General features: G+C 43.2%; 1 protein-coding gene across 1 annotated transcript in view; it reads right to left on the reverse strand.

Annotated features, from left to right (window-relative positions):
* LOC306755142 (neural-cadherin) overlaps positions 1–24520 on the reverse strand; it is a gene marked incomplete at both ends in the record, with an annotated part of 401965 nt that overhangs the window by 6177 nt on the left and 371268 nt on the right. The window contains one exon of the mRNA XM_079239421.1: positions 5652–5806. Coding sequence (XP_079095547.1) covers positions 5652–5806 — 155 coding nt within the window. The remainder of the gene's footprint in view (positions 1–5651; positions 5807–24520) is intronic.

A 24520-nucleotide genomic window follows, 5' to 3' on the forward strand; every position in this document is an offset into this window, starting at 1 on the left:
GCGGTTGCCCGCCAGCGTGTGCACGCTCAGGACAGGAAGTTTAAACGAGGGACAGGCTGAATGTGGCGTTCAGGCCGCGGTATGCGTGTTTAAATAGTAGCAAACGGGTGATTGGTTCTCCCAGTGATCGGCTGTCCAGCTGCAGACAGCTGTGGTCGGTCAGAGCAGTTTGCATTCGTGACGTTGCGGTAACGTATTGTGTCATTTCCTGTTTCCCTAGCGTGTGTCACTGCGGATTGCTACGAGCCGTTGGCTCCTTTAACTTCTTTCTAACTTCTATCTATTGTTAACCAACCACTCACTTTAGCGCACAATATCTTCCCAAACCACTGTTCTATATATTGCATTTAATTTTGGGATCTTTGGCTTTCTGTTTACTGACTTAAACAGCTCAAGCACTCGGTTTTAGCATGGCTGCTAGCTCTCTTCCCACACCCCGGTCCCCTGCCTTTTCTTGCTCGGTGTGTCTGATGTTTAGCTACTCCTCCGCCTCCTTTAGTGATAACGGTAGGTGTATTAAGTGTAGCAGCTTGGCAGCTTTGGAGGCGAGGCTCTGTGAGTTAGAAGCCCAGCTCCGCACTCAGTTAGGGAAGCAGTTAGTCAGCAAGCCCCCATTAGCCAGTGCGGAGCTACCAGCCAGGGCAGCCATCCCAAGCCGTCCCTCAGCAGTTCCCGCGCAGCCGGGAGCCGAGGCGGGCTGGACGACGGTCAGGCGGAAGCGTAGCCCCAAACCAAAACCCACTGGCCACCACCGACCTGTTCACGTTTCTAACAGATTTTCCCCGCTCGGCGACACACCCACTGAGGCAGAAACCCTGATTATAGGTAGTTCCATAGTCAGAAACGTGGCTCTAGAGACACCGGGGACCATAGTCAAATGCATTCCTGGGGCCAGAGCGGGCAACGTCGAATCGTATTTGAAACTGCTGGCTAAGGCTAAACGTAAATACCGTAAGATTGTAATTCACGTCGGCGGTAACGACACCCGGTTATGCCAATCGGAGGTCACTAAAATGAATGTTGCTTCGGTGTGTAACTTTGCCAAGAGCATGTCGGACTCCGTAGTTTTCTCTGGTCCCTTGCCAAATTTAATCAGCGATGACATGTTTAGCCGCATGTCATCCTTCAACCGCTGGTTGTCTAGGTGGTGTCCCGATAACAACGTGGGTTTTATAGATAATTGGAGCGCTTTTTGGGGAAAGCCTGGTCTTATTAGGAGAGATGGCATCCATCCCACGTTGGATGGAGCCGCTCTCTTATCTAGCAATATGGACTCTTTTATTAGTCAGCTAAATTGACAACTCAGGGTTGGGACCAGGAGGCAGAATTGTAGTCCTACACACTTTTCTGCAGCTTCCCACCTGCCGCCGCCCACCCAAAACCCAATTCCGACCTTATACAACTCCCCAGCAGTAAGAATTAAACAACACAAAAACACTTCTGGGGTTAATCGTGAAAACCTCATAAAAATAAAAACAATGGATCTAATAAAATCTGAAAATAAGACAATAAAGTGTGGCCTACTGAATATTAGATCCCTCCCAAATAAGTCTTTATTAGTCAATGACTTGATAGGTGATCACCACATTGATTTATTCTGTCTTACGGAAACCTGGTTACAGCAAGAGGATTATGTTAGTATTAATGAAGCTACGCCAGCTAACTATTTAAACTTTCACATTCCTAGAACTACAGGCAGAGGAGGAGGTGTTGCAGCTATTTTTAAGTCAGAATTTTTAATTAATCCTAAGCACAAAACTAACTATAAATCCTTTGAATTCCTGACATTAAATTTATCTCATCCAAAATGTAATTCAGAGAAACCGCTCCTTTTAGCATTAGTGTATCGCCCACCTGGACCTTACTCCGAGTTTCTGACCGAATTCTCTGATCTCTTGTCTGAGTTAGTGCTGACTACTGATAAGGTCATTGTACTAGGTGATTTTAATATTCATGTTGACGTTGAAAATGATAGTTTAAACATTTCCTTTAGCTCTATTCTAAACTCAATTGGGTTTTCACAAAATGTCAATGGAGCCACTCACTCTCATGGTCACACTCTTGATCTTGTTCTAACATATGGTATTGAGACTGATAAGCTCAAAGTATTTCCTCAAAACCCTGTCTTGTCCGATCACTTCTTATTAACCTTTGAATTCACTTTATTTGATTACTCACTGACCAAAAATAAATTCTACTATAGTAGATGTTTATCAGACAATAATATTACAAAATTTAAACAATCAATTGAATCAATTTTTTCACATCTACCATGTGTTAGCATGACTGAGAGTCCCCCTTTAAGCCTTACTCCTGCTCAGATTGATCAACATGCTGATACTATAACAGCTTCAATGCGTACAACCTTGGATAATGTTGCTCCCCTAAAGAAGAAGAAATTAGGTAAGATTATGAAGGCTCCCTGGTTTAATTCCCAGCTTCGAGCTCTAAAACAGGCATCAACAGGCGATTTCGAAAACATATGGCGTTCATCAGGACTAGAGGAGTCTCACTTAACCTGGAAAGAAAGTTTAAGCGTATACAAAAAAGCCTTACGTATGGCAAGAACAGCTTATTATTCATCATTGATAGAGGAAAACAAAAACAACCCTCGGTTTCTTTTCAGCACTGTAGCTAGGCTTACTAGGAGCCGGAGCGCTGTGGAGCCATGTATTCCTTTCTCACTTAGCTGTGATGATTTCATGTATTTTTTCAGGAATAAAATTGACACTATTAGAGATCAAATTCACAATACTCTTCCTTCTACCTATAATGTTGAGCCTGTTGTGGTCTCCGAAGCATCCTTAGAACCAGGATCTGACTTGTGTCTAAATAGTTTCTGTCCTGTCCAACCCTCTGAATTAACTAAAATAATAGCTTCATCTAAACCATCCACCTGTATCTTAGACCCTCTCCCAACGAGCCTCTTTAAGGACATTTTCCCTTTAATTAATACATCACTACTAAATCTTATCAATATGTCTTTAGTGACAGGATATGTACCACAATCATTTAAAACTGCTGTAATCAAGCCTTTACTTAAAAAGCAATCTCTGGATCCAGAGGTGATAGCAAATTATAGACCTATATCTAACCTCCCGTTTATGTCCAAAATTCTGGAGAAAATAGTTTCAGCTCAGCTACATGCCCACCTGAGCAGAAATAATTTATGCGAGGAGTTTCAGTCAGGATTTAGAGCTCATCATAGTACTGAGACAGCATTGGTGAAAGTTACTAATGACCTTCTTATGGCCTCAGACAAAGGACTTGTGTCCGTACTTATCTTGCTTGATCTTAGTGCTGCATTTGATACAGTTGATCATAACATTCTGTTACAAAGACTAGAACAGGTGATTGGAATTACAGGTACAGCGTTAAGCTGGTTTAAATCATATTTATCTGATAGACTCCAGTTTGTTCATGTAAATGACAAGTCCTCCTCCCAAACTACAGTAAGTCATGGAGTTCCTCAAGGTTCTGTACTTGGACCAATACTCTTCACGCTATATATGCTCCCTTTAGGCAAAATTATTAGACAGCATGGAATAAACTTTCATTGTTATGCAGATGATACTCAACTATACTTATTCTTTAAACCAGATGAAACAAATCAGCCCAATAGGCTACAAAATTGTCTCATAGACATAAAGACTTGGATGTCTAGAAATTTTCTCCTCTTAAACTCAGATAAGACTGAAGTAATTCTCGTTGGATCTGAAAAACTCAGAGCTAAATTTTCCGGTTTTGTAATGAACCTGGATGGCATTACTTTAGCTTCCAGTGCTACAGTGAGAAACCTTGGAGTAATATTTGACCCTGACCTGTCCTTTGGCCCACATATTAAGCAGGTTACTAAAACAGCCTTCTTTCATTTACGTAATATAGCCAAAATTATGGACATTCTGTCTCGGAGTGATGCAGAAAAACTGGTTCACGCTTTTGTTACTTCGAGACTAGATTACTGTAACTCTCTATTACTGGGCTGTCCTAAATATGCCCTGAAAACCCTTCAGCTGATCCAGAATTCTGCAGCCAGAGTCCTGACCAGAACCAGCAGGAGAGATCATATTTCTCCAGTTTTAGCCTCTCTTCATTGGCTGCCTGTTGAATCTAGAATAGAATTTAAAATCCTTCTCCTTACATATAAAGCCCTCCACAACCAGGCACCACTATATATCAAAGACCTCATTGTTCCTTATATACCAAGCAGAGTACTTCGTTCGCAGACTGCAGGCTTACTTGTGGTTCCTAGAGTCTCAAAGAGCCGAGCAGGAGGCAGAGCCTTTGGTTATCAGGCCCCTCTCTTATGGAATAAGCTCCCAGTTAGTGTTAGGGAAGCAGACACCCTCCCCACCTTTAAGACTAGGCTGAAGACTTATCTTTTTGATAAGTCCTATAGCTAGGGATGGTTAGCATCCCTTAGTTATGCTGCTATAGGTTTAGACTGCTGAGGGACATTTCCTGATACACTGAGCTTCTTTCTTTTTCTCTTTATCTCTTCCCCCCCCCCATAACAGTGTTGCATCATTAACATGTATGTCTCCTGTCTCAGCAGGTCTCCCTGGGCGGGAGTAGCAGTTCCTGTTGTCTGTTGTCTTTCTGTCCTCTTCCCCCCACACAGCAGAGGCAGATGGCTGCCTGTCCTGAGCCGGGTTCTGCCGGAGGTTTCCTTCCTGTTAAAAGGGAGTTTTTTCCTTCCCACTGTTGCCAGTGTGCTTGCTCAGGATGGGAGATTGAGTTGGACTCAACTCAATCTGTTGGTTTCCTTATATAGGCTGTTATGAATTGGCTTTTATTATGTTTTCCCCTCTGTCTGTAAAGCGTCTTGAGATGGCATTGCCGTGATTTGACGCTATATAAATAAAGTTGAATTGAATTGAATTGAATCTTTGCTCTTAAGCTTTGGTTTGTGTAAAACATACCAGCTGTTTCCAGACTGGTTTGTTTGCCGAGCTGAGCCGAGGTGGTGACATCTGGACTCAACTGGAACATCATGAACGGAGCGTTATTGGACTTTAACGAACTAGATTGTAATTTGATGAGAGGAAATCAGGTAATAATTGGATTGATGTGGATATATTCTGACATTTTAGGAGAACGGTGCTTTTGCTTGAGGTAACGAGTTTTAAATTGCTGCTTTTAATGATTTCATGTCCTCATACGACGGAGACCATAAAAAACCCCGAACCCCAGATCAGTCGCTGTCATGGTGGTTTCATGCATCTCTACTGCCTCTGCTCCCTGATAAAGAGTGAAAACGTTTTCTTTTTCTGCGCATACATGAGTGTGAGGAAGAAGATGTGCAGTCATACAGAAACAATACATTTCTGTTTCCACCAAACCTGTGATATTATGTAAGCTCTAAAGTGTTGTTGAGTGGATGTGGGTTCTGCAGGATGGTGGAGAGGGGAGATAAGGATTATGTGTGGGCCTAATTAAAACACAACCACACACACACACACACACAGCAGCATCCTGGTCCTGCTGAATCGATGTAATCCACTGTAAAAACTCTGAGCTCGCCTGCACTGCCAGACATTTACTGCAGACTTTTAAATCAAAACGATGCAGTTAAAAGCATTTTTTCTTCATGTACACGTGACTGCAGCATTAAAGTGGTTTCATGTGGAGTGTGTGTGTGTGTGGCGTACCTGGTCCTCCTCGCCACCTCCCTCCTCATCGTAGTTGAGGACGTTCTCTCGGATGTCCTCCCAGCCGTCGTGATGCGCTGAGACGTGGTACACGCCCTCCTTCAGGCCTTTGTAGGATCTCCAGCGAGTGTAGAGGAAAATGCCCAGCAGCAGCACTGCAGTGGAGACAGACGGAGCGTTGAGCAGCGCCACCTTCAGTCTTACAAATGAAATAATCGGAACCAGGGCCGGATTAAAAGTGCACAGGGCCCTGGGCCCAGAGTGTTCCAGGGGCCCCGTTCCCCACTGCGACATTGTGAAAATTGTGGATGAAACTGTAACTAAACTGTAAAACAACATTTCTAACATCTCTCAGCCAGTGGTACCAGTAGCAAGACACTGGACACTGTAGTGCATCTATCTGGCTTTTTTTATACATTTTTTTTTTTATGCTGGTGTTTTCCCCACATGGGTCCCAAGTGGGTGTGGGCCCCTGGGCCTGTGCCCGTAATACCCCTCGGATAATCCGGCTTGATCAGAACCCTTCAGGCGTCGGAGGTTTGCCCCCAGGGAGAGGTTCGCTCTGATGCAGCTGGTCTTCGCCATGATTGGCCAGAAATTCAGAGTTTCAGGGGTAGACTCAGACTTCAACATGAGTTGCTTCTTATTTACTCAGTTATGTTTCAGGATGTTTGACATGTTTTTCATCAGTCACGTCGGAACAGAGTCAAACTTCCTCTGAGCTGATGCCGTTGGTGAAACTCCAAACCAGCTGCAGCTTAATAACACAAACTGCCGGTTTTCGTCTCTGGCTTGAATGAAGTGAAGCTAAATTAGCGCAACCAGATTTTTACTTTTTTATTTTTGTCTTCTGCACTCCACGAGGGAAATGTCCCTCTAAATGCCTGACAGTGTGAGGCTGGTTTAGAGGAGCTTGTTCAAAGCGCAGAGCTTTTTCTGCTTTTCTGTGAAAGCAGAACAAAGCAGGAACCTGCTGAACGCAGAGCAACCCTGATGAAAGACAAGAGACGCAACCAAAACAACTCCTGGTCATTAAAAAGCAAAACAAGCCGAAAACTGTTGGAGGAAGGTTTTTCTTCTTGTCCTCGACCTTGACAGGCAGAGAGAGCGAGCCGCTCCACGTTTACTCTGTTCGTCTCTTATCTGAGGTCTCGATGGCAGAAGGAGGAAGCGGAGGACTCCAAACAAACCTTCCTGCAGTAGCGTCCTGGATTCTGTCCCAGGGGCCCCTGCAGCTTCTCCACCGCTGGACCGCCGTCCATCTACATTTACATGCCCAGAAACTCCCAAGCCAACCGCCTACAAAACACACCATGTTTGTTTATGTGTGTGTGCTGATGAGCGCATACGCCACCAGCACGCAGAGCTGTGGGAGTGACCGCCATGTTGGGGAACCAGCGTTCTGCTTCTGCCGTCGTCTTTTTCCATTTCTGTTTTATTCAGGATTTCTGGTCTGTTTCATATTTCTGCTGCGTGATTGAAGCACAGAACTGAAACGCAGCAGCAGAAGTCCATCCTGCGTTTCTGTCTGGGAGGCGATGCGGTGATGAAATCATCCCTGCAGAAAGTCCAGCTGATGGAATAAACATGGCTGGATGTTTTCCTCTCCTGCACTGCTGCAACCTTTTCCAGTGTCTGACGGATCCTGTGTGTGTCGTCTCACAACTGCAACCTCTCCACTTAGTATTTATTTTACAGTTCACTGGCTCTCCATAACATTAACCTGCTCCATCCCTCTCTCACCTGTATGGTTTCACTCGGCTCTGCCTTCAGCCTGCAGAGCTGCAACACAGACAACTTGTAGAGTCTGAGAGATAACATTTAATAATTTACAACCAAATGTCATTAACGGAGTGAATTACACTCTGAGGCCTTCACTTCTGTATCTGAAAATCTGTTTTAGCACAGGCTGCACATAGAAGCGGAGCTTCTAATCACATTCAGGAGAAGCACCAATCACAGAGCAGAACTGATTCTGACTGGCAGATTATAAACATCCAGGCGGTTCAAATCCTATTAATCTGAGCAGAGACATCGATGTGAACATCTCAGATCTTTAACACCTCAGAGATTATAAATATAATCTTCTCCCCGTCTCCTCCAAACTCCTGATATGTTGATGCTTTTCAGTCCCGCCAAAAACAGACCATGTTCCCTACATGTGTGCAGACCAGCTGAAGGTATTCCCAGTCCACACTGGATTGATAACATCCCATTAAACCCTCCATGACAACTCTGTAAAAGTGAATTCACTCGGCCAGAATCCAGCTGCACGACGCGAGAGGAAGAAAAAAATCGATATTCATTTACTGTCAACGCGTCGCCTGACCACAACTGTCTGGCAGATTTATCAGACAAAATTGTTTCAAGAGATTTACTGTTGCATTTTCAGAGCGGCGACATGGCGGCTAATGGTTAGCGAACCAGAAGGAGGGGGTAAAGACACAGAAAGATGGAGGATTGTTTTTGGCAGGTGGCGACTGCACATCGGTCACATCGATGCTGGAGAAGCAACAAACCTGCTAAAACAAGGTTGTCAGGTTCAGTGCGCTGGTTGTAACGCAGCGGCCCCTGTTTACTGAACTTCCTAACGACAGAGAAGAATAAATAAATAAAGTGCTAAAAAATCAGCTGATCTGGAAGCGTTTGGCTGTTTGGTGAGAATATCAGGTCAGCCTGAGGACCAGACGCAACGCTGCCAGAAGAATGAGGCTCTGCAGGAAAACAGCTACGGTGAACCACTTTACCGAACCCCCGACACCTTCATCCCCCCGTCATCATCAGCTAGTGTCCAGTTCTCACATGAGAGAAAACAACAACTCTGCAGACACGTTCATAACTAAGAAAAATAAGTTTTTATCTGAATTAATCATAAACTATATGTAGGATATGGGCGGAGCCTCCATGACGTCACCGTCTCGTTGAGCCATCGTCGCCATCTTGGTGGCATCACGCTTGTCGTCTGTCCAGGAAAATACAAAAATGGGCAAAGAGGTAAGAAAGGAGTGAATTAGCAAGAGGGTAACTCCAACAACCGGCTCAGGTCACCAAAAACTCTCAAGTGTTTACCAGCCCCTCATTTATCCGCCACGCCCGCTGAACATCTGCTCAAATGGATACTTTTCAGGTTCAGGTTCAGCAGGGTGTGATTTATGTGTGTTCTTATCTTCCTCCATTCTCAGGTGTTAACGTCTGAACTGCAGCACGGTAATAAAGCTCCACCTTTTCTCTCAGAACACAGAAAAACGTTGGTCATACATTAACTAGCAGGAATGTCAGCCGGAATAGGGTGGATTTCCCTCTCCGGGTCGGGAGTCAGGTCCTGCCTCTAGTGGAGGAGTTTAAATATCTCGGGGTCTTGTTCCCGAGTGACGGAAGGATGGAGCGCGAGATGGACAGACGGATTGCTGCAGCGTCTGCAGTGATGCGGACTCTGCGCCGGTCTGTTGTGGTGAAGAAGGAGCTGAGCCAGAAACCTCGATTTACCAGTCGATCTACGTTCCTACCCTCACATATGGTCATGACCGAAAGAACGAGATCTTGTTTGTATCAGGCGGCTGAAATGAGTTTCCTAAAATCCTTTAGTTGAAAGGACCTTAAGAATTAGTTATGGGGAGGGGGTCTTATTGATAATTGTGTTTATAATAGGATGTGCTTGTCAGCTAAACATCCAAGAAGAACTTCTCCTGACATTATGCTGAGGACACTGCATTGGTTTTCTGCCTGCAAGCAGAGACAACGAGAGCGCCACAAGGGCTCGTCCGGGATTTGAACCCGGGACCTCTCGCACCCGAAGCGAGAATCATACCCCTAGACCAACGAGCCATGTGTCCAGCATGCGAAATTGTGCAACCGTCCCGACAGGCCAGTTTGAGGGAAGTCTAACCAGTTGTGTTTGTTCTGGGTCTGTTCCCATAAAAGAAGGATGAACATTTCTGATCTTTCTTTGAAATCCAGCAGACTGATCAAAGTTTTTTTTATGTGGAACATGGAGGATGTCGTCTGTTTCCAAACTGTAACCAAACTGGCAAGCATTGCCTCGTATCTAAGACTTATTAGTAACCCATATTTCACTTGTGGGCTTGATCATGTCTTTTGGACATGAAGGGCTTGGCCATCCGGGCTGCTCCTCCACATTGAGAGGAACCAGTTGAGGTGGCTCGGTCATCTGGTCAGGATGCCTCCTGGACCTCCCTGGTGAGGTGTTCCTGGCACGTCCCTCTGGGAGGAGACCCCGGGGAAGACCCAGGAACGATTATATCTCTCGGCTGGCCTGGGATCCTCCCGCAGAGTTGGCAAATGTGGCTGGGGAGAGGGAAGTCTGGGCTTCCCTGCTTAGGCTGCTGCCCCCACGACCCGACCCTGGATATGCGGCAGAAGATGGATGGATATACCATGGGTCTCGGTCAACAATGTCTCCAAAAGGTCATTCATTTCCCAACCATTTAGTCTGATGAAGGGTCACAGGGAAGCTGAAGTCTATCCCAGCAGTCTTTGGTACACTTAGGGGCAATTTAGAGTAACCAGTTAATCTAACATGCCTATGTTTTGACAGTGGGAGGAGCTGGAGAGAACCCATACATACACACACACACACACACAGGGAGAACATGCAAACTCCACACAGAAAGGCCACTGACCAAACCCCACCCCAGCCAAGGATTGAACCAGCAACCTTCTTCCTGTGAGGCCACAGTGCTAACCACTATGCTGTTGCGCACCTTGAAAGCATACATGATAAATGTCTCTGCGCCACCAAAACGAGTCAGAAATGTATATTTTCAACTTTATAAAAGTACATTATGGTATTTAAAAGATGCATTACGTAACTTTCTGACCTTAAATCTCCACACTCCCCGGACTTGTTTATGACTAGGTGACATCTATCATGTATTTCTAGAGCCACCGCTGCCCAGCAGCACATTATACAACTTTTACATCCAGGACGCTGCATGATGTTGCAGCAGAGTTTCGCTTCACCCAGAAGGAGATTAAAAGAAAGAAAGGGACAAAACAAGAGTAAGTAAGCATCCTGAACTGCTGCTGCAGTCATGAGACTCCTAACAGGCGTGACTGAAGGAAGACGCAGACAGAGAGGTAGAAAAGGCGGCGAAACGAGAATATGAAGATTATTCTGACTGAAAATGAAATAATGTGCACAATCTGTAGTGAAAGGTAATAAAGTCTGTTCAGACCAACATTCAGTGTTACATTAAATATTCTTCATTTTCCGAGGCGAGAACACAAACACACACGGAAATCTGAGAGGATGACGGCTCTGCTCGGCTCTAATCAATATCCTCAGCATTAGAGCCGAGGCTCACCTGAAGGGAAAACACTCCAATAACTACTGAAGCAAATAAACTCCAAATATGAGGTGTTACCGTTAAGTTTACAGAGGTGGAGTCTGTGTGTGTGTGTGTGTGTGTGTGTGTGTGTGAGCTCCGCGTGGAGGTGGGCAGGCAAGCTGGGGGTCAGGAAATACAAGATGAATCTGTTGTGTTCAAAGCCCTCTCTGGAGGCCAAACGGAGAACCTGATCGGTATTTCTGTTAGTGTGTGTGTGTGTGTAAAACTGCAGAGAAAGATTATGTGTTTATTTGTTTACAGAGCCTCCAAGGTCCTGTGTTGTCTCTGACCATCTCTTCTGCTTGTTTTGTTTAACTTTCTCCTTTTTCCTCACCCCTCCTCCTGTCTGAGGCTTCCGTCCACTCACACCTTCGCTTCTGTTCAGTAACAACGACTGCAACGTTGGGCCATCAGCATCCCTCCGTCACGCCGGTTTGGGGAAAAGCCTCTAATGCAGGAATACATCTAAATAAAAACCGCAGAGGCTTTCCGGATCCTGATGAATGTCAGAGTGGATGGAGACGGAAGCCGTCCAATGAGCCGGAGAATCCGCTACACCTGGAGTAGTCGAAATGATGCTGTGTGTGTGTGTGTGTGTGTGTGTGTGTGTGAGAGAACGGCGGGATTTCCTGTCAGAAAATCAATATCCAACCTGCCCTGCAATGAGTGCCCTGCAAAGAGAGTCTATGAGTGCATCAACACACGTCAGTAATAAAATATGGATTCTATAACTGTGTGTGTGTGTGTTTTATATTTCACTGCGCCTAATGCACACACATTTGATCCACTTATTAAAGGCCAGAACCAATATGGAGGTGGTAATAATCGCCTCTAAACGCTTACAGATACTATTCCTGCTCTGTACCTTGAAATGAGGAGAAACGGGAATTTCGGACGATTTAATCGATTAGCTGCAGGCGGGGAATTTACTTCCTGTTTGGGAAGTGGCACAACTCTTCAGCTGATGTGAAAACAGACAAAACTACATGTGTGATCACAGTTACAAGTCCTTTTTTCTTATTTAACTAGTTCATTATGGTTGTAGAACAAATCCATGTGAAACTAAAAAGGCAGTGTTTTACGGAAGCGGATTTGTCCGACCTTTTCCTCTTACTGTTCCTTTTCTCAACATAATTGAGCTGAGTGGGTTTTATGTATCTGGTGGTCCATTGTTAGTGCTGTCAGTCCTTTTTAACATAATCTTCTTCTTGTAGTGCCGGTGGCACAATTCGCTCTGATATCTCAGCTGCGCTCGGCTCGGAAAGCAGCTGCGACTGAACGTTAAGCCAGACATGCAACCACACCCAGGGACATTTTAAACAACGTTACACACAAACAGGCGGAAAAGTTGGATCCATTTTGGTGATAAATGGTTCTCAGAAAGCATGTCTAAACTAAGAAGACAGAAAGCTGTTCTTTTAGGTTCTTTTTTGTTATTTGTTGTTGCTGAAAGTCTACCTCGAGCCTTTTCATCCCAGTCAGCGTGCAGACGTGATGTTTTCAGCCTCAGCTGGCAGATTATGAGGCTAAAATAATGTAAAATGAATTTATCAACAGATGTAGCAGCATGAAGGCCAACCAGAACAACAATCCAGTATTTATTACCAACAGAACTTTGCAGAAATAACAGACCAAGACTTTTCTCATCTGTCAAGTCTTGGCTTTCAGAATTTTGCCAGAGAAACAAACACAAACTATTTACATATTCAAACTTTGATCTCATTTACATTATTTATGCTAATATTTACCTACTATCCTCACAAAAAAACAACTCAGATGGTTTTTTTGTGCATTTTTAATTTTATTCCAGCATTAATTTCCTTCTTTTCAGACACATTTACTCCGACTGTCCACCCTGTTCTCCACATAGTACCATAAAAAGCCGTCGCGCCATTCGCCAAGGGTGTCTGAATGTCCACGGAAAAAAAGGAGTGCACTGGAAATTACCCACAATGCATCTTGAAAAGTAGTGAGCATCGATGTTCACTAGCCGGATCAATACAGACCATAATGCATCGCAGGCAGGAGCTAAATGTTGCTCAAGTGTCACAAAGATCAAAGCAGGTTAAGATAAAACTATAGATCATTTCATTTCCTTATTTGTTGAATAAATTTGCAACAGACAATAAAAACTAAAATAAAATATAAGAAATACATTCTTTACACGTTTGGATTGAATTTGGAACGTTGTAAATGAGGAGTTAGGGACGAGTGTAGACATTCAGACACAGCCAAAGCATTTCTGCTCGTTGGCTGCTCCTGACTGGACAATACTTTCAATTTAAGCTCCCTGATTGGTGGGAAATTTGACAGGTAACTTCATTATCATTTGTACGTCAGAACAGAGATTTTTAAGAAGCACTGTAGTGATGTTTTTTTTTTTTTTTTTTTTTAATGATGTAAATATGATAAATAATGATGGATCATTATGGATTTACATTACAGATTAAAAAACTGCATTTGGCAGCAGGATTGTGAACGTCCTGCATGTGACATAAATGCCTGGAATATCTCTGTAAATCACCTAAACATTGAGATATCATCACAATTTATCCCACAAAGTTACACGCTGATATTACTGTTGATAATATAAGAGATAACAACATCAACACAAACAAAAAACAAGGCTGATAAATGATTTAAAAGACAGATAAATTTTATGAGACGAAATGTTATTCACACATCATGATGGACTCAACAGCAATTAGCAGATTATTTAGCTGAGACAGACTTTTTTTGTTCCTTTGTTCATCAGATGAGGACAATTTTCCATTCAAAACAAACAAAACTAAAAAGCTAAATCAAATTAGCAAAGCTACAAACCAACCCTGGACGTCTGAAAGGATTTAGAATGACACCGGTACTTTCCATTCTGTGCAACACGTGCTCTACGTGTTTGGAAATGAATTATGCATCATATGTAGGGAAAGATAAAAACATAAAGATATTTCTCTGTTCATGAGGGAGAGACGGACCTGAAATACAGCATAACTTCATTTTACAGAGCAGACAAAGACAGACTTCATCTCTGAGGGAAGACGAGACCCAGAGAAGAAACATGAATCCTGGGAAATTCAGGTTTTATTTCATTTAAAACACACACACACACACACACACACACACACACACACACACACACACACACACACACACACACACACACACACACACACACACACACACAAGGCTGTTTTCAGAAACAGCAGCTCATTTTACAGCCATCTTACTTTACATCTGCGCGGCCTGCCTCACCACAAACAGGATAACGGTGTGGAATAAGGTGTAGAAAATGTAAAATATGTTAAATACTTTGGAGAAAAGTCGATTTACAGCCCCGTCAGAGAACATTCGCCACATTTGGCCTTTGACTGGAATTACATCAATCATTTCTCGTTAATCTTTCCATGTTTTTGGCCTGGAAGGTATTTTAAAGTCTCAAGGTCGAGCTGAAATCCTGCAGAGTCGTTGTGCAGCTAAAAACACTGTCGATGACAGTGTATGGTAAACAGTTTTTACTAAAAAGATGAAAATGCTTTTGGGGTAGTAGAAGAAAAGCGTTTCATCAAAGCCGGCTGCAGGGGCTTGTCAGCAGCTGTGTTTGATCCGCACATGTTGGGACCCCGGAGGACGGCGAAGCAAAGTAAACAAACGCTGTGCTGGTATTGATGAATCAGGGCTGCAGGTGAATTTAAATGTTATTTAACGAAACACAGTTGACCAGCTAATTAGTTAACAAGTCCACAAAGTGTCAAAGGAGGGACGTTCCGGCACTAAAGAGCAGGATTACACTCATGCACACACTAATTCTGGTATATAAGCAGGGGTCTCAGGCTGCGGTCCATCACATGACCTGAACTTCCAACCAAAGTCATGTCAAAATCACTGCACAGCTTGAAGGATTTGTAATAAAATGTTAAAATTCTAATGGGGGGAAACCATCCACTGGCACTCATATGTATTCCTGAACATGAGAAAAACAGCAAAGTACTAAAATATGCACAAGGTCTTGGTTGCTTTGGAGCACACTGAGCAAGCAGGAAACCAGCACTGAAGATCACACTGGGTCAAGAAGCAGAGGCCTCTTTTTCTTTTTGTATGAAGATAAACAAAGGATGCAGAAACACAGGAGGATGCATAAAGGCAAATGAGCAACGGCGTGAATGAACACTGCTTCACCTGCCAGGATGAACAGACAAACTCAAGCTGGAACATCTCAGACACACCGGTCTGAAAATAATGCTTAACAGCAAAATAAGCAGGCAATGCTATGGCGGACGCACAGAAACATAAACTCCAGGACACATCCCTCCGTCTGATGCTGGTTTTGTTTAATTTGTCAGATCGAGTAAGTGGGATCAGATCTGATAAAGTCAGGACATGCTTTACCTGTCAGCTGTTGTGTAAAAGTTAAGTCCATTTCCATGTACCAACTCTTTGCCCCGTTTCTCCCCCTGAACGGTTCTTCTCATTCCAGCTTACACAACCCAACTTCTCCTCCTGCCAATGCGAAGCCTTAGCTAGTTTTATGTCTGATCAGTCGAGCTGAAGATGACTGCAGAAAAAAAACATCTTCAAAATGTTTCATGTTTTAATGGACAATGATGCCTTTCTGTGTTGTGATTAGTGCCAAGAAAATGACTACAAATAGTAAAAAAAAACCCCAACATATTTATAAAAAAAAACCACATCCAGGAACCATTGTAGGTGTATCCACATATGTAGGAGCACAAATGACTGTTCTTTATTGTTAAACTGAGAAACTGAAGAAGTCTGGAGCTTCCAGGACATTTTTTCAGAGAGCTGAAGCGACCGACTTCTGATTGTTATGACAGAGAGGTCATGTGGAAACCAGGGGAAGCAAAACCAAATAAAACAACTGAGTGAACTGTCCCAGTCAGGAATGGACCCCGACCCAAGTGGCAGAGTTGGAGTATCTCCTGGTCATATTCATGTCTGAGGTGGAGCAGGAGACTGACAGGAGGGTCAGTGCAGCGTCTGCAGTGATGCAGACTCTGTTGAAGGAACTGAGCCGAAAGCCGAAGCTCCCGATTTACCGGTCGATCTGCATTTCTGTCTCATATGGTCACCAGCTGTGTGTAGTGACAGAAAGGATCAGGTCGCAAATGCCAGCGGCTGAAATGAGTTTCCTCCGCAGGGTGGTCTGGTTCTTAGAGGCAGGCTGAGAAGCTCGGTCATCCAGAAGGAGATCAGAGTTGCAGCTCCTCCACATACAGAAGAGATGATGACTTCTGGTTAGGATGCCTCCTCATGGGGGTGTTCCAGACACGTCCCACAGAGAGGAGAACTTTATGAAGACCCAGGACATGCTGGAGGAACTATGTCTCTCTGCAGGCCTGAAAACGGCACGGGATCCCCCCAGAGCAGCAGAAGAGGTAAGCTGGATTTGACTACAGCCCACGCCACCCAACCGCAGCAGAGGAGAATGGATGGATGGATGGATGGGTGGGTGGATGGATGGACAGGTGGACAGGTGGATGGATGGACAGATGGATGGATGGATGGGTGGGTGGATGGATGGACAGGTGGACAGGTGGATGGATGGACAGATGGATGGATGGATGGGTGGGTGGATGGATGGACAGGTGGACAGGTGGATGGATGGACAGATGGATGGATGGATGGGTGGATAGATGGATGGATAGATGGGTGGGTGGATGGATGGACAGGTGGACAGGTGGATGGATGGACAGATGGATGGATGGATGGGTGGGTGGATGGATGGATGGATTGTGGGGCTGTGACAATAAACTTTTGTCCTGATTAGATTCAAATTTTTTGGTGCCGATTTGACTGAAATTGCCATTCTCACGATTCTTTGCAGATTATTCAAGACTAAAAAAACAAAAAAAAAAGCACAAAAATTTTTTGCTCTGTTAAGAACCACTAAAGTACACAATCACGCAACATATAAACAAAACAAACAGAATGTAATTTCACTTCTGAGCTCAGTTGGATATTTCACTGTTTATGTTCTATGTACAATAAAAGATGTAAATAATTAATGTGAAATACACTGGTTATGGTTACATGATGTTTTTTAATTCAGAATAAATAATTCAGAAATAGCGTATTCTCCTACAAGTTTACATGAAGATAATAATTCCAAATGAAGGTTTTACATGAAGCATGTCCTCACTTAATTCCTCTTTAGAGCGGCGGTTGGGACATATGACGTGACGTATGACGTATACCGGAAATAAACAAAGTTGGCTCCCTGCTTCTCGTCTTTTCAGTTGTAACTTGTAAAAACTACATAATAAGTTCCAGTTTCACCACTATTTTTTTATCATAAATGTGAAGTAGCAGCTCAACACCAGCATACTACTTCACTTTCTGCAGCAACTGAGAAGGAGAAGAAAGATAGACCACCGAACACGGGAGGCAAAACAACGTACGTCATCGGGACAGGACAAGGTAAGGAGCATGCTCAGAACGACCGGAAGTAACTTAGAGCGGAATGAAGGTTTACATGACAGAGGAATTAAATAGTTCGGAATTAAAATGCAAATAAACCAGAGATTTACATCGGAATTAAGTTTAATTCTGAATAGAAATTTGCATTAGGAATCAAATGTTTAATATGGTCGTTTTTCATCAGTTTAAAGCGGAATTAACTTTCATTCGGAATTAAACAGGAATTAAAACTCCCATGTAAACGCACTAACTGTCCCTTCTCTGGAACACTTGAAGGATCGGTCATATGTGACGGGGGTTAAAATGCATGGTTTTCATTTGTCAGTGTTTTCATTGCATGTCCTTGTTTTAACCTGTGATTGCTGTGCTACTAACCCCCCCGGAGGCCCGTCAATCTCAACGTTAATTGTTAAATAAGAACACCTGTTAGTGTCCCAGTGGTGGGCATTTAAAGTAGAGCAACAGGTGTGACAGAGGGAGAAGGAAAAAGGAGGAAGAGACAAACGCTCCTGAAAAATGGACAACGATGACAGAGAGAGGGACTGCTGAAGAGGGACCAGTCGGGATGGATCCCACCACGGCTTGGCCGTGTGAGTGCAGCAGCCATTCTGGATCCTATGGCGCAGCTACTCAGTCCTGGGTCCATCATACTCCTGGGCCTCCGGATACTCCAGGCCCAGGACCAAGCGTGAGTATGATGGCCAAGTTTAGGATCCAGAGGGAGAACCTGGCTGCAGGGACAGGAAGGAGGGTTTCCTCCTTGGAATAGGAGACTGCCGTGTTTGCTTGTCACGACTTTTCGAACAGCTACTTTTCTTACTGAGGAGTTGGCAACACTCATTAGGAATATTTCTATCACCACAGTCACAAACTTGTGCTTTTCTTTGTCAAATTACTCAATTATTACCAAGCAGCAACTTCCGGCGGTTAAAAGTGAAACCTATGCAGAGGTGCATAAAACTGCATTTCCCCCTTCATCCACTAGGGGCTGCAAAACAGTGAAAATTCTTTTAAAGTCGCCAAATGACATCATCACCTGAATTTCATAATCAAACTAGTTCATATAGTTGTAACAGACGATGCTGTTGCTTTTATAACAAATAATATTGTGGTACAATTCTTTAAATTCTGCAGAGGATCTGAGTTGCAGAAAGTCTCCAAATCCAGGTGTTTTTACAAGCTCTTTGCATATTTAGAAAGAAGGCTAAAGATTGTTTTAGCTACAGACTGGGAGGTACTGAGCCAAAGGTCTGAATATTGTGTCCATGTTATATTTCAGTTACCCTTTTTTTTTTTTTTTTTTAACAACTGTGTAATACTTTGTACAATGATATTTTTGTGCTGTTGTTATTACAATTGAATCAACTGAATGTACACTGATGAGACAAAAAGAGATTAAAAGAAACATTGGAGCAGATGTGAATATGTTCAGAATGCACTTCTTACCAATCCAAATGTAATTTATTTAAGCTTGGAAAGCACCCTGCATGCCAGCTCCAAAGAAAGGCTTAATGGGAAACCATCCACAAGCTTACCATCACAAAACTGATTTAGCCTTAACCGAAAGGGGATCTTTTTTTCTTCACTAACACAAAGTATCTCTTTAACCTTCTGCAACGATATTGTTCTTAAAGATCTGTTTTCTTCAGTAGTCGCCGCCCTTCTTTTGTTCTTCTTATTTAAACATTTAGCGTCTGCACAAGCAATATTTGACGAAGGTGTTAAAGAAAAAGTCATGCACCCCTGTTTAAGTTTCAGAAGAGGAAACGCTTCACCAATCGAGCGTGGAATGCTCTACCTATCGAAATTACCACCAGAGCCCCTGGAGCACTGATCTCAATTTCTGCAGGTTTGAGTAAACAGCACCTTATTCGCCTACAAATCAAGTAATTAACACTTAAAACAGAACTGAGCTTCGCCAGGATCAAGGTTGGATGTTGCATTTAATATGAGCCTGTAGCCAAATTGGGAAGGAGGGATGTGGAATAAAGGTGAAAAGTACAGAGGGAGAAATGATCATTTGAACTGTGCTTCGTCCCGGAGTGGGAAGGAGGCGTCCTCTGAAATACCAATGAGACAAGCAGACAAGGCAATCTGACACCATCCTTCTCTGAAGTATGCATCCTCTGCTTTCCTTTCCTGCAAAGTGTTGCAAACTGCCTCTGCTTTGTTATTTTGTCTGCTCTCTACTGTTTTCTGTTAGTATTGTGAAGTGTCCTGTTTTATTTTGCAGCTCTCTGATCTGTTGTTTCACACTGCTCTTTAGTTTTCTGTTGCATTGTCCTCAATTAAGCAGCGCGAACATGCCATTGTACTGACAGTTCTCTGTGTCTGACTGTGCCCAAGGCACTTTCTCTGCAGAGGGTCTTTAAGGAATAGGAACACAGAGCTAAACGTACAGGTTGATGAATATTCAACAGGCAAACACACACAGACAGGCATACAGAAAAATGTGGATTTCAAGAGCAGCAAAAGTGTGTTTCAGTTTATCCGCCCACCGGCAAGAAGTAATCCTGCTACAATTACTCCACAGAGCTGCTGTAAATCTCCAAACCATTAATTCTTACTCAATTTTTTTGATACAGTGTTGTTAATGATGATAATTTCAGTCAAATTCAGATTCTAATGAGCTTCCTGTTCCACCACATCCCAAAGCTGCTCTGCTGGATGTAGATCTGGTGACTGTGGAGCCGTTGGAGGACAGCGAACTCATCGTCATGGTGGAGATGATGTGAGCTTTGTGACATGGTGCATCATCCTGCTGGAAGTTTCCATCAGAAGATGCTACACTGTGCTCAGCAGAAACACTCAGGTAGGCTGGTGTAAAAAGCCGTTTCCACCAACAGGTCCACGTAAGGATGTTTTTAACTGGTAAAAACTGGGAAAGGTGCCAAAATGTGATGTATCAGAGTATCGAATACTCCATGTTTAAATATAAACATTAATTTGTTTGCTGTTTAAAGCCACATGGCAAGAAGAAAGAACACAACTACCATTCTCCTCTTGTTTCTGTGTGGCGTTCTGCTTGTTGCAGCTGTAGCTGCCAACCATTCGGGAGGTCAGTGAATCTACGCAGCATGCTACACTGAAGGTCGAAGTGTTGTTGAGCACGACACTGAACTCCATGTTGCTTCCTGGTATGTCTATTACTTCCCACACTACTGAGTAAAAACTCGGGAGTAAAAAAGCACAAAGTATTACATTAGAAATGCTATATGTGTGTGTGGGTGAAAATGTCATAAGGGTAAAAGTACTTTAAATGAGCAACGTATGATTAAAAAAGCTCTGTTGAAGTAGTCAGTACATTTACATTTCACTATTTGTTATGCTATTATGTAGCTGGAACATCCGGCTTGTATGACGCCTACCTGGTAAGACTATGACTCGCTGTGGAAAGACAAGAGAGATCAAGGTTTGCCAAACCGATCCGGTCTGTTTAAAGTTGGATCCTTTGGTAGAAACAAAGCGGCAACCTCCGGCGGCTAAAAGTGAAGCCGATGTGGAAGTGACAAAAACTGCAGTTCCCCCTTCAGCCACTAGGGGCTCCAAAACAGAGAAAATGCCCATAGACCCCCATGTTAAAAAGACCAACTTCCCAGCAGAAATAAACATGTTTACAATCTGGTACAAAAATTCGGTATTGGTTTAATTGGTCAGATTTATCTTCATGACAACTGTGTTGGGGGAGTGCACTTTTTTTTAACTCCTTCATTTAGAAGTAAATTCATCTCAAAATTTGACATAATTAGGGGCTTGTCCTTTTGATTGACAGGTACCCCATCACCTGTTTCAAGAAAAAAAAAAAAAGTAGACTTAGTATTTAGCTTTAGCCCGCTTACCTCAGTTAGCTGGTTCACTAGGGTTAGCAAACCAGCTAATTTGCAGAAGGGACGACACGGGTGATGCTGCCAAGATGCCGACGGTAGGAACTGCCCAGCTTCAACTCAGCTCTTCAAAACCTACGGGCAACGTCTATCTTATATATGTAGTCTAGGGTGGAAACACAGTCTAAATCTTGTTCAGTTGTACTAAGTGTGCCAAGAAAATCTCCCCCACACCGTTCCACCAGCAGCAGTCTGGTGTCGACGGCAGGATGGATCCATGTTGTCATGATGTTTGCAGCAGAGTCTGATCCTACCATGTGAATGTGGAGCTGAACTGGAGACTCATCAGACCAGCAACGTTTCTCCATCTTCTATTGTCCAGTTCTGGTGAGTCTCTGTGAATTGTAGCCTCAGTTTCCTGTTCTTACTGACAGGAGGGAACCCGCTGTGGTCTTCTGCTGCTGGAGACCGTCTGTGTAATGGTTGGACATGTTGTGTGTCCTGAGATGCTGTTCTGTTGGAACCAGCACTTATTTGTCTTCCTGTTACCTTTCTATCATCTCCAACCAGTCCTCCTCTGACCTCCGACATCAACAGGACAACTGCTGCTTACTGGACATTTTCTCTTTTTGCGGGCAGTTCTCTGTAAACCCTAGATGTGGTTATGTGTGAAAATCAGAAGTTTCTGACATAAAGATATTTAGCGTGTCAGCTGACAACTATCCATAATAAAGAGAACATACGTTTCTAAAACACATTAATTAGATTGATCAACCCTCAGACATGGGAAAATAGAAAGGATCTATGTGGTGTGTACTGTAGATGATGGAAATACAAAGTGTTTTTCAAGACCTAAAAGGAAAACATGGATTAAACAATGAGGATTTCTTGAAACATCTCCAATGGAGGGATTACTTCTAGAAGGAAATACCAACACAGAAACCATAAATGGAGTGCTTAATGTCTTATTCAGATACACAATGGGAGAAATTCAAAGCAATCTCCAGACTGTAAACCTCCCTTTTATGCAAACTGTGACTAAACTGGGAGAAGTGGATGAATGCTGAAATTACAACAGAAGAATGGCTTAGTGAATCACAACACAAAACAAACTCAATAAAAAGGAGAAAATGAAGCTGGAAAACTGAGTGTGCTCTTTAATAGCTTTCTTCTGAAGCAGATATGTGCAACCATTACTTTTGCCTTTTAATTTTTGTTTATACAACTTGTTTGTTTCACAGAAAAATGGGTTTTTATGAGATGGCTGCTAAATATCCTGTTTAGTAAATGCATTAAACAAGCTCAGTGAACATAGTAAGAAAAGAGGATCTTCTAAACAGTATGTTTTATTAGCCATCCTTTTATTTCGGTTGTAATGTACTTTCTAGAATAAAGCTTGAGAAAAAAATGTTAAATTATGGAATAATTCCTCATTCCTGGATCAGCTGCTTTATCATCGAAGAAGATAAAGCAGAAGAAGAAAATTTGCTTTTAAAAAACTCCAGCATCTCATATGATCTCAAAGAGGCATCATTAAGATGGTGAAAATGGTTGTTTCCAAGTCTGACTCCAGTGTGTTTCATGTTTGTTTATCGTCTTGTTTAATCTTTCTAGTTAAAACAGTTTCCCTTGTAAGTCCATGTGAAGCAGATGTTTTTTCCTTTCCTACTCCTCTTCTTGTTCACTGATGGTTAGGCTGAAAAATCACTTCATGTTGAGAAAATGATCATGATTTAAATGAGGACAAGACACCAGACTGAGAACCTTTAAGGCCTCTTCATCCATGCACAGCTTTTCAAACGCCTTAGTGTCGTGGAAAGTTCTCTGCAAACCATTTGTGAGGGGAAACTGAGGTTGGACCAAGTGCAACGTATCACTTAAAGCATAATTTTCATCACCTTAGCATAACCTTAAAAAAACAACTATGTTTCTGACTCTTTTTAAAGGCACACCGACATTAATCATGGATGTTCCTGACGCAGCATTTTGAGGCTGAGAAAACACTTTTATGACACTGCATCACACGCCAGAAACACATCCTAAACCTCCAGGCAACATGGGACTGACTTTTACTGATCAGATAGAGCTCAGAGAGAAGACAGGATGAGATGGATCCTGAATAGGTGGTTGAGAAGCAGCTGAAGCTTGAATGTTTCCTTCCACCTTTCTTTTTGTTTGTTTTGTTTTTTTTTAATATCTTTTTTTTAGCGCCCTGCGATGGACTCCTGACCTATCCAGGGTGTACCCCCCCCCCCCTCGCCCGAAGACTGCTGGGATAGGCTCCAGCTTCCCTGCGACCCTTAATCGGACTAAGCGGTGCGGATAATGAATGAACAAAGTAATTTTTTTTTTCAGGAAAAAACAAGACTTTTGTTTAATTTTCTTCCAGGTTATGCTTCCTGTTAGTAATCAGTAAATGAGGACTAGCAGGAGAGGTTGTATTTCACCAGTTTTAGCCTCTCTACACTGGCTCCCTGTTAAATCCAGGATAAAGTTTAAAATTCTTCTCCTCGCATATAAAGCTCTCCATGACCAAGCTCCATTGTACATAAAAGATCTTATAGTTCCATGTATTGCAAATAGAGCACTTTGCTCTCAGACTGCAGGTTTACTGGTGGTTCCCAGAGTCTCACAGAGTACTATGGGAGGAAGGGCCTTTAGCTATCAGGCTCCTCTCTTATGGGACCAGCTCCCACCGTGGGTTCGGGAGGCAGACTTCCTCCACACCTTTAAGATGGAGCTGAAAACCTTCCTTTTCCATGATTCTTATAGTTAGGATATGAGCATCTCCTGAGTTGGAGTCTGCATGTACGGGACCCAACTGTCCAGGTTCTGCTATTTGCTCTTATAGTTATGGGTAGTCTAGTCATCCATTACTTATGTAGCAATGGAGATGTTACCTGATGCACTGAGAAGTACCTCGCTCCATTTCTCTAATATATTAATGCATAAATATATGACAATATTGCCGTCTCTAACTTATTTCAGGTCTTCCTGAATAAGTGCAGTTGTACATGTTGATCTGTCTTTCCTGTCGTCTCCACCCCAACCAGTGGAGGCAGATGGCTGCCCTCCCTGAGCCGGGTTCTGCCGGAGGGTTTCTTCCTGTTAAAGGGGAGTTTTTTCCTTCCCACTGTCGCCGCGTGCAGCTCAGGATGGAGGATTGGATCCAAGTCATGACTCGATGCAATCAGTTGGTTTCTATTATAGGATATGTATGAATTGGCTTGAAATGATGTGTATGTAAAGTGTCCTGTGACAA

Source organism: Telmatherina bonti (genome assembly GCF_933228915.1).
Source record: "Telmatherina bonti genome assembly, chromosome: 1".
Classification (NCBI taxonomy): domain Eukaryota; kingdom Metazoa; phylum Chordata; class Actinopteri; order Atheriniformes; family Telmatherinidae; genus Telmatherina; species Telmatherina bonti.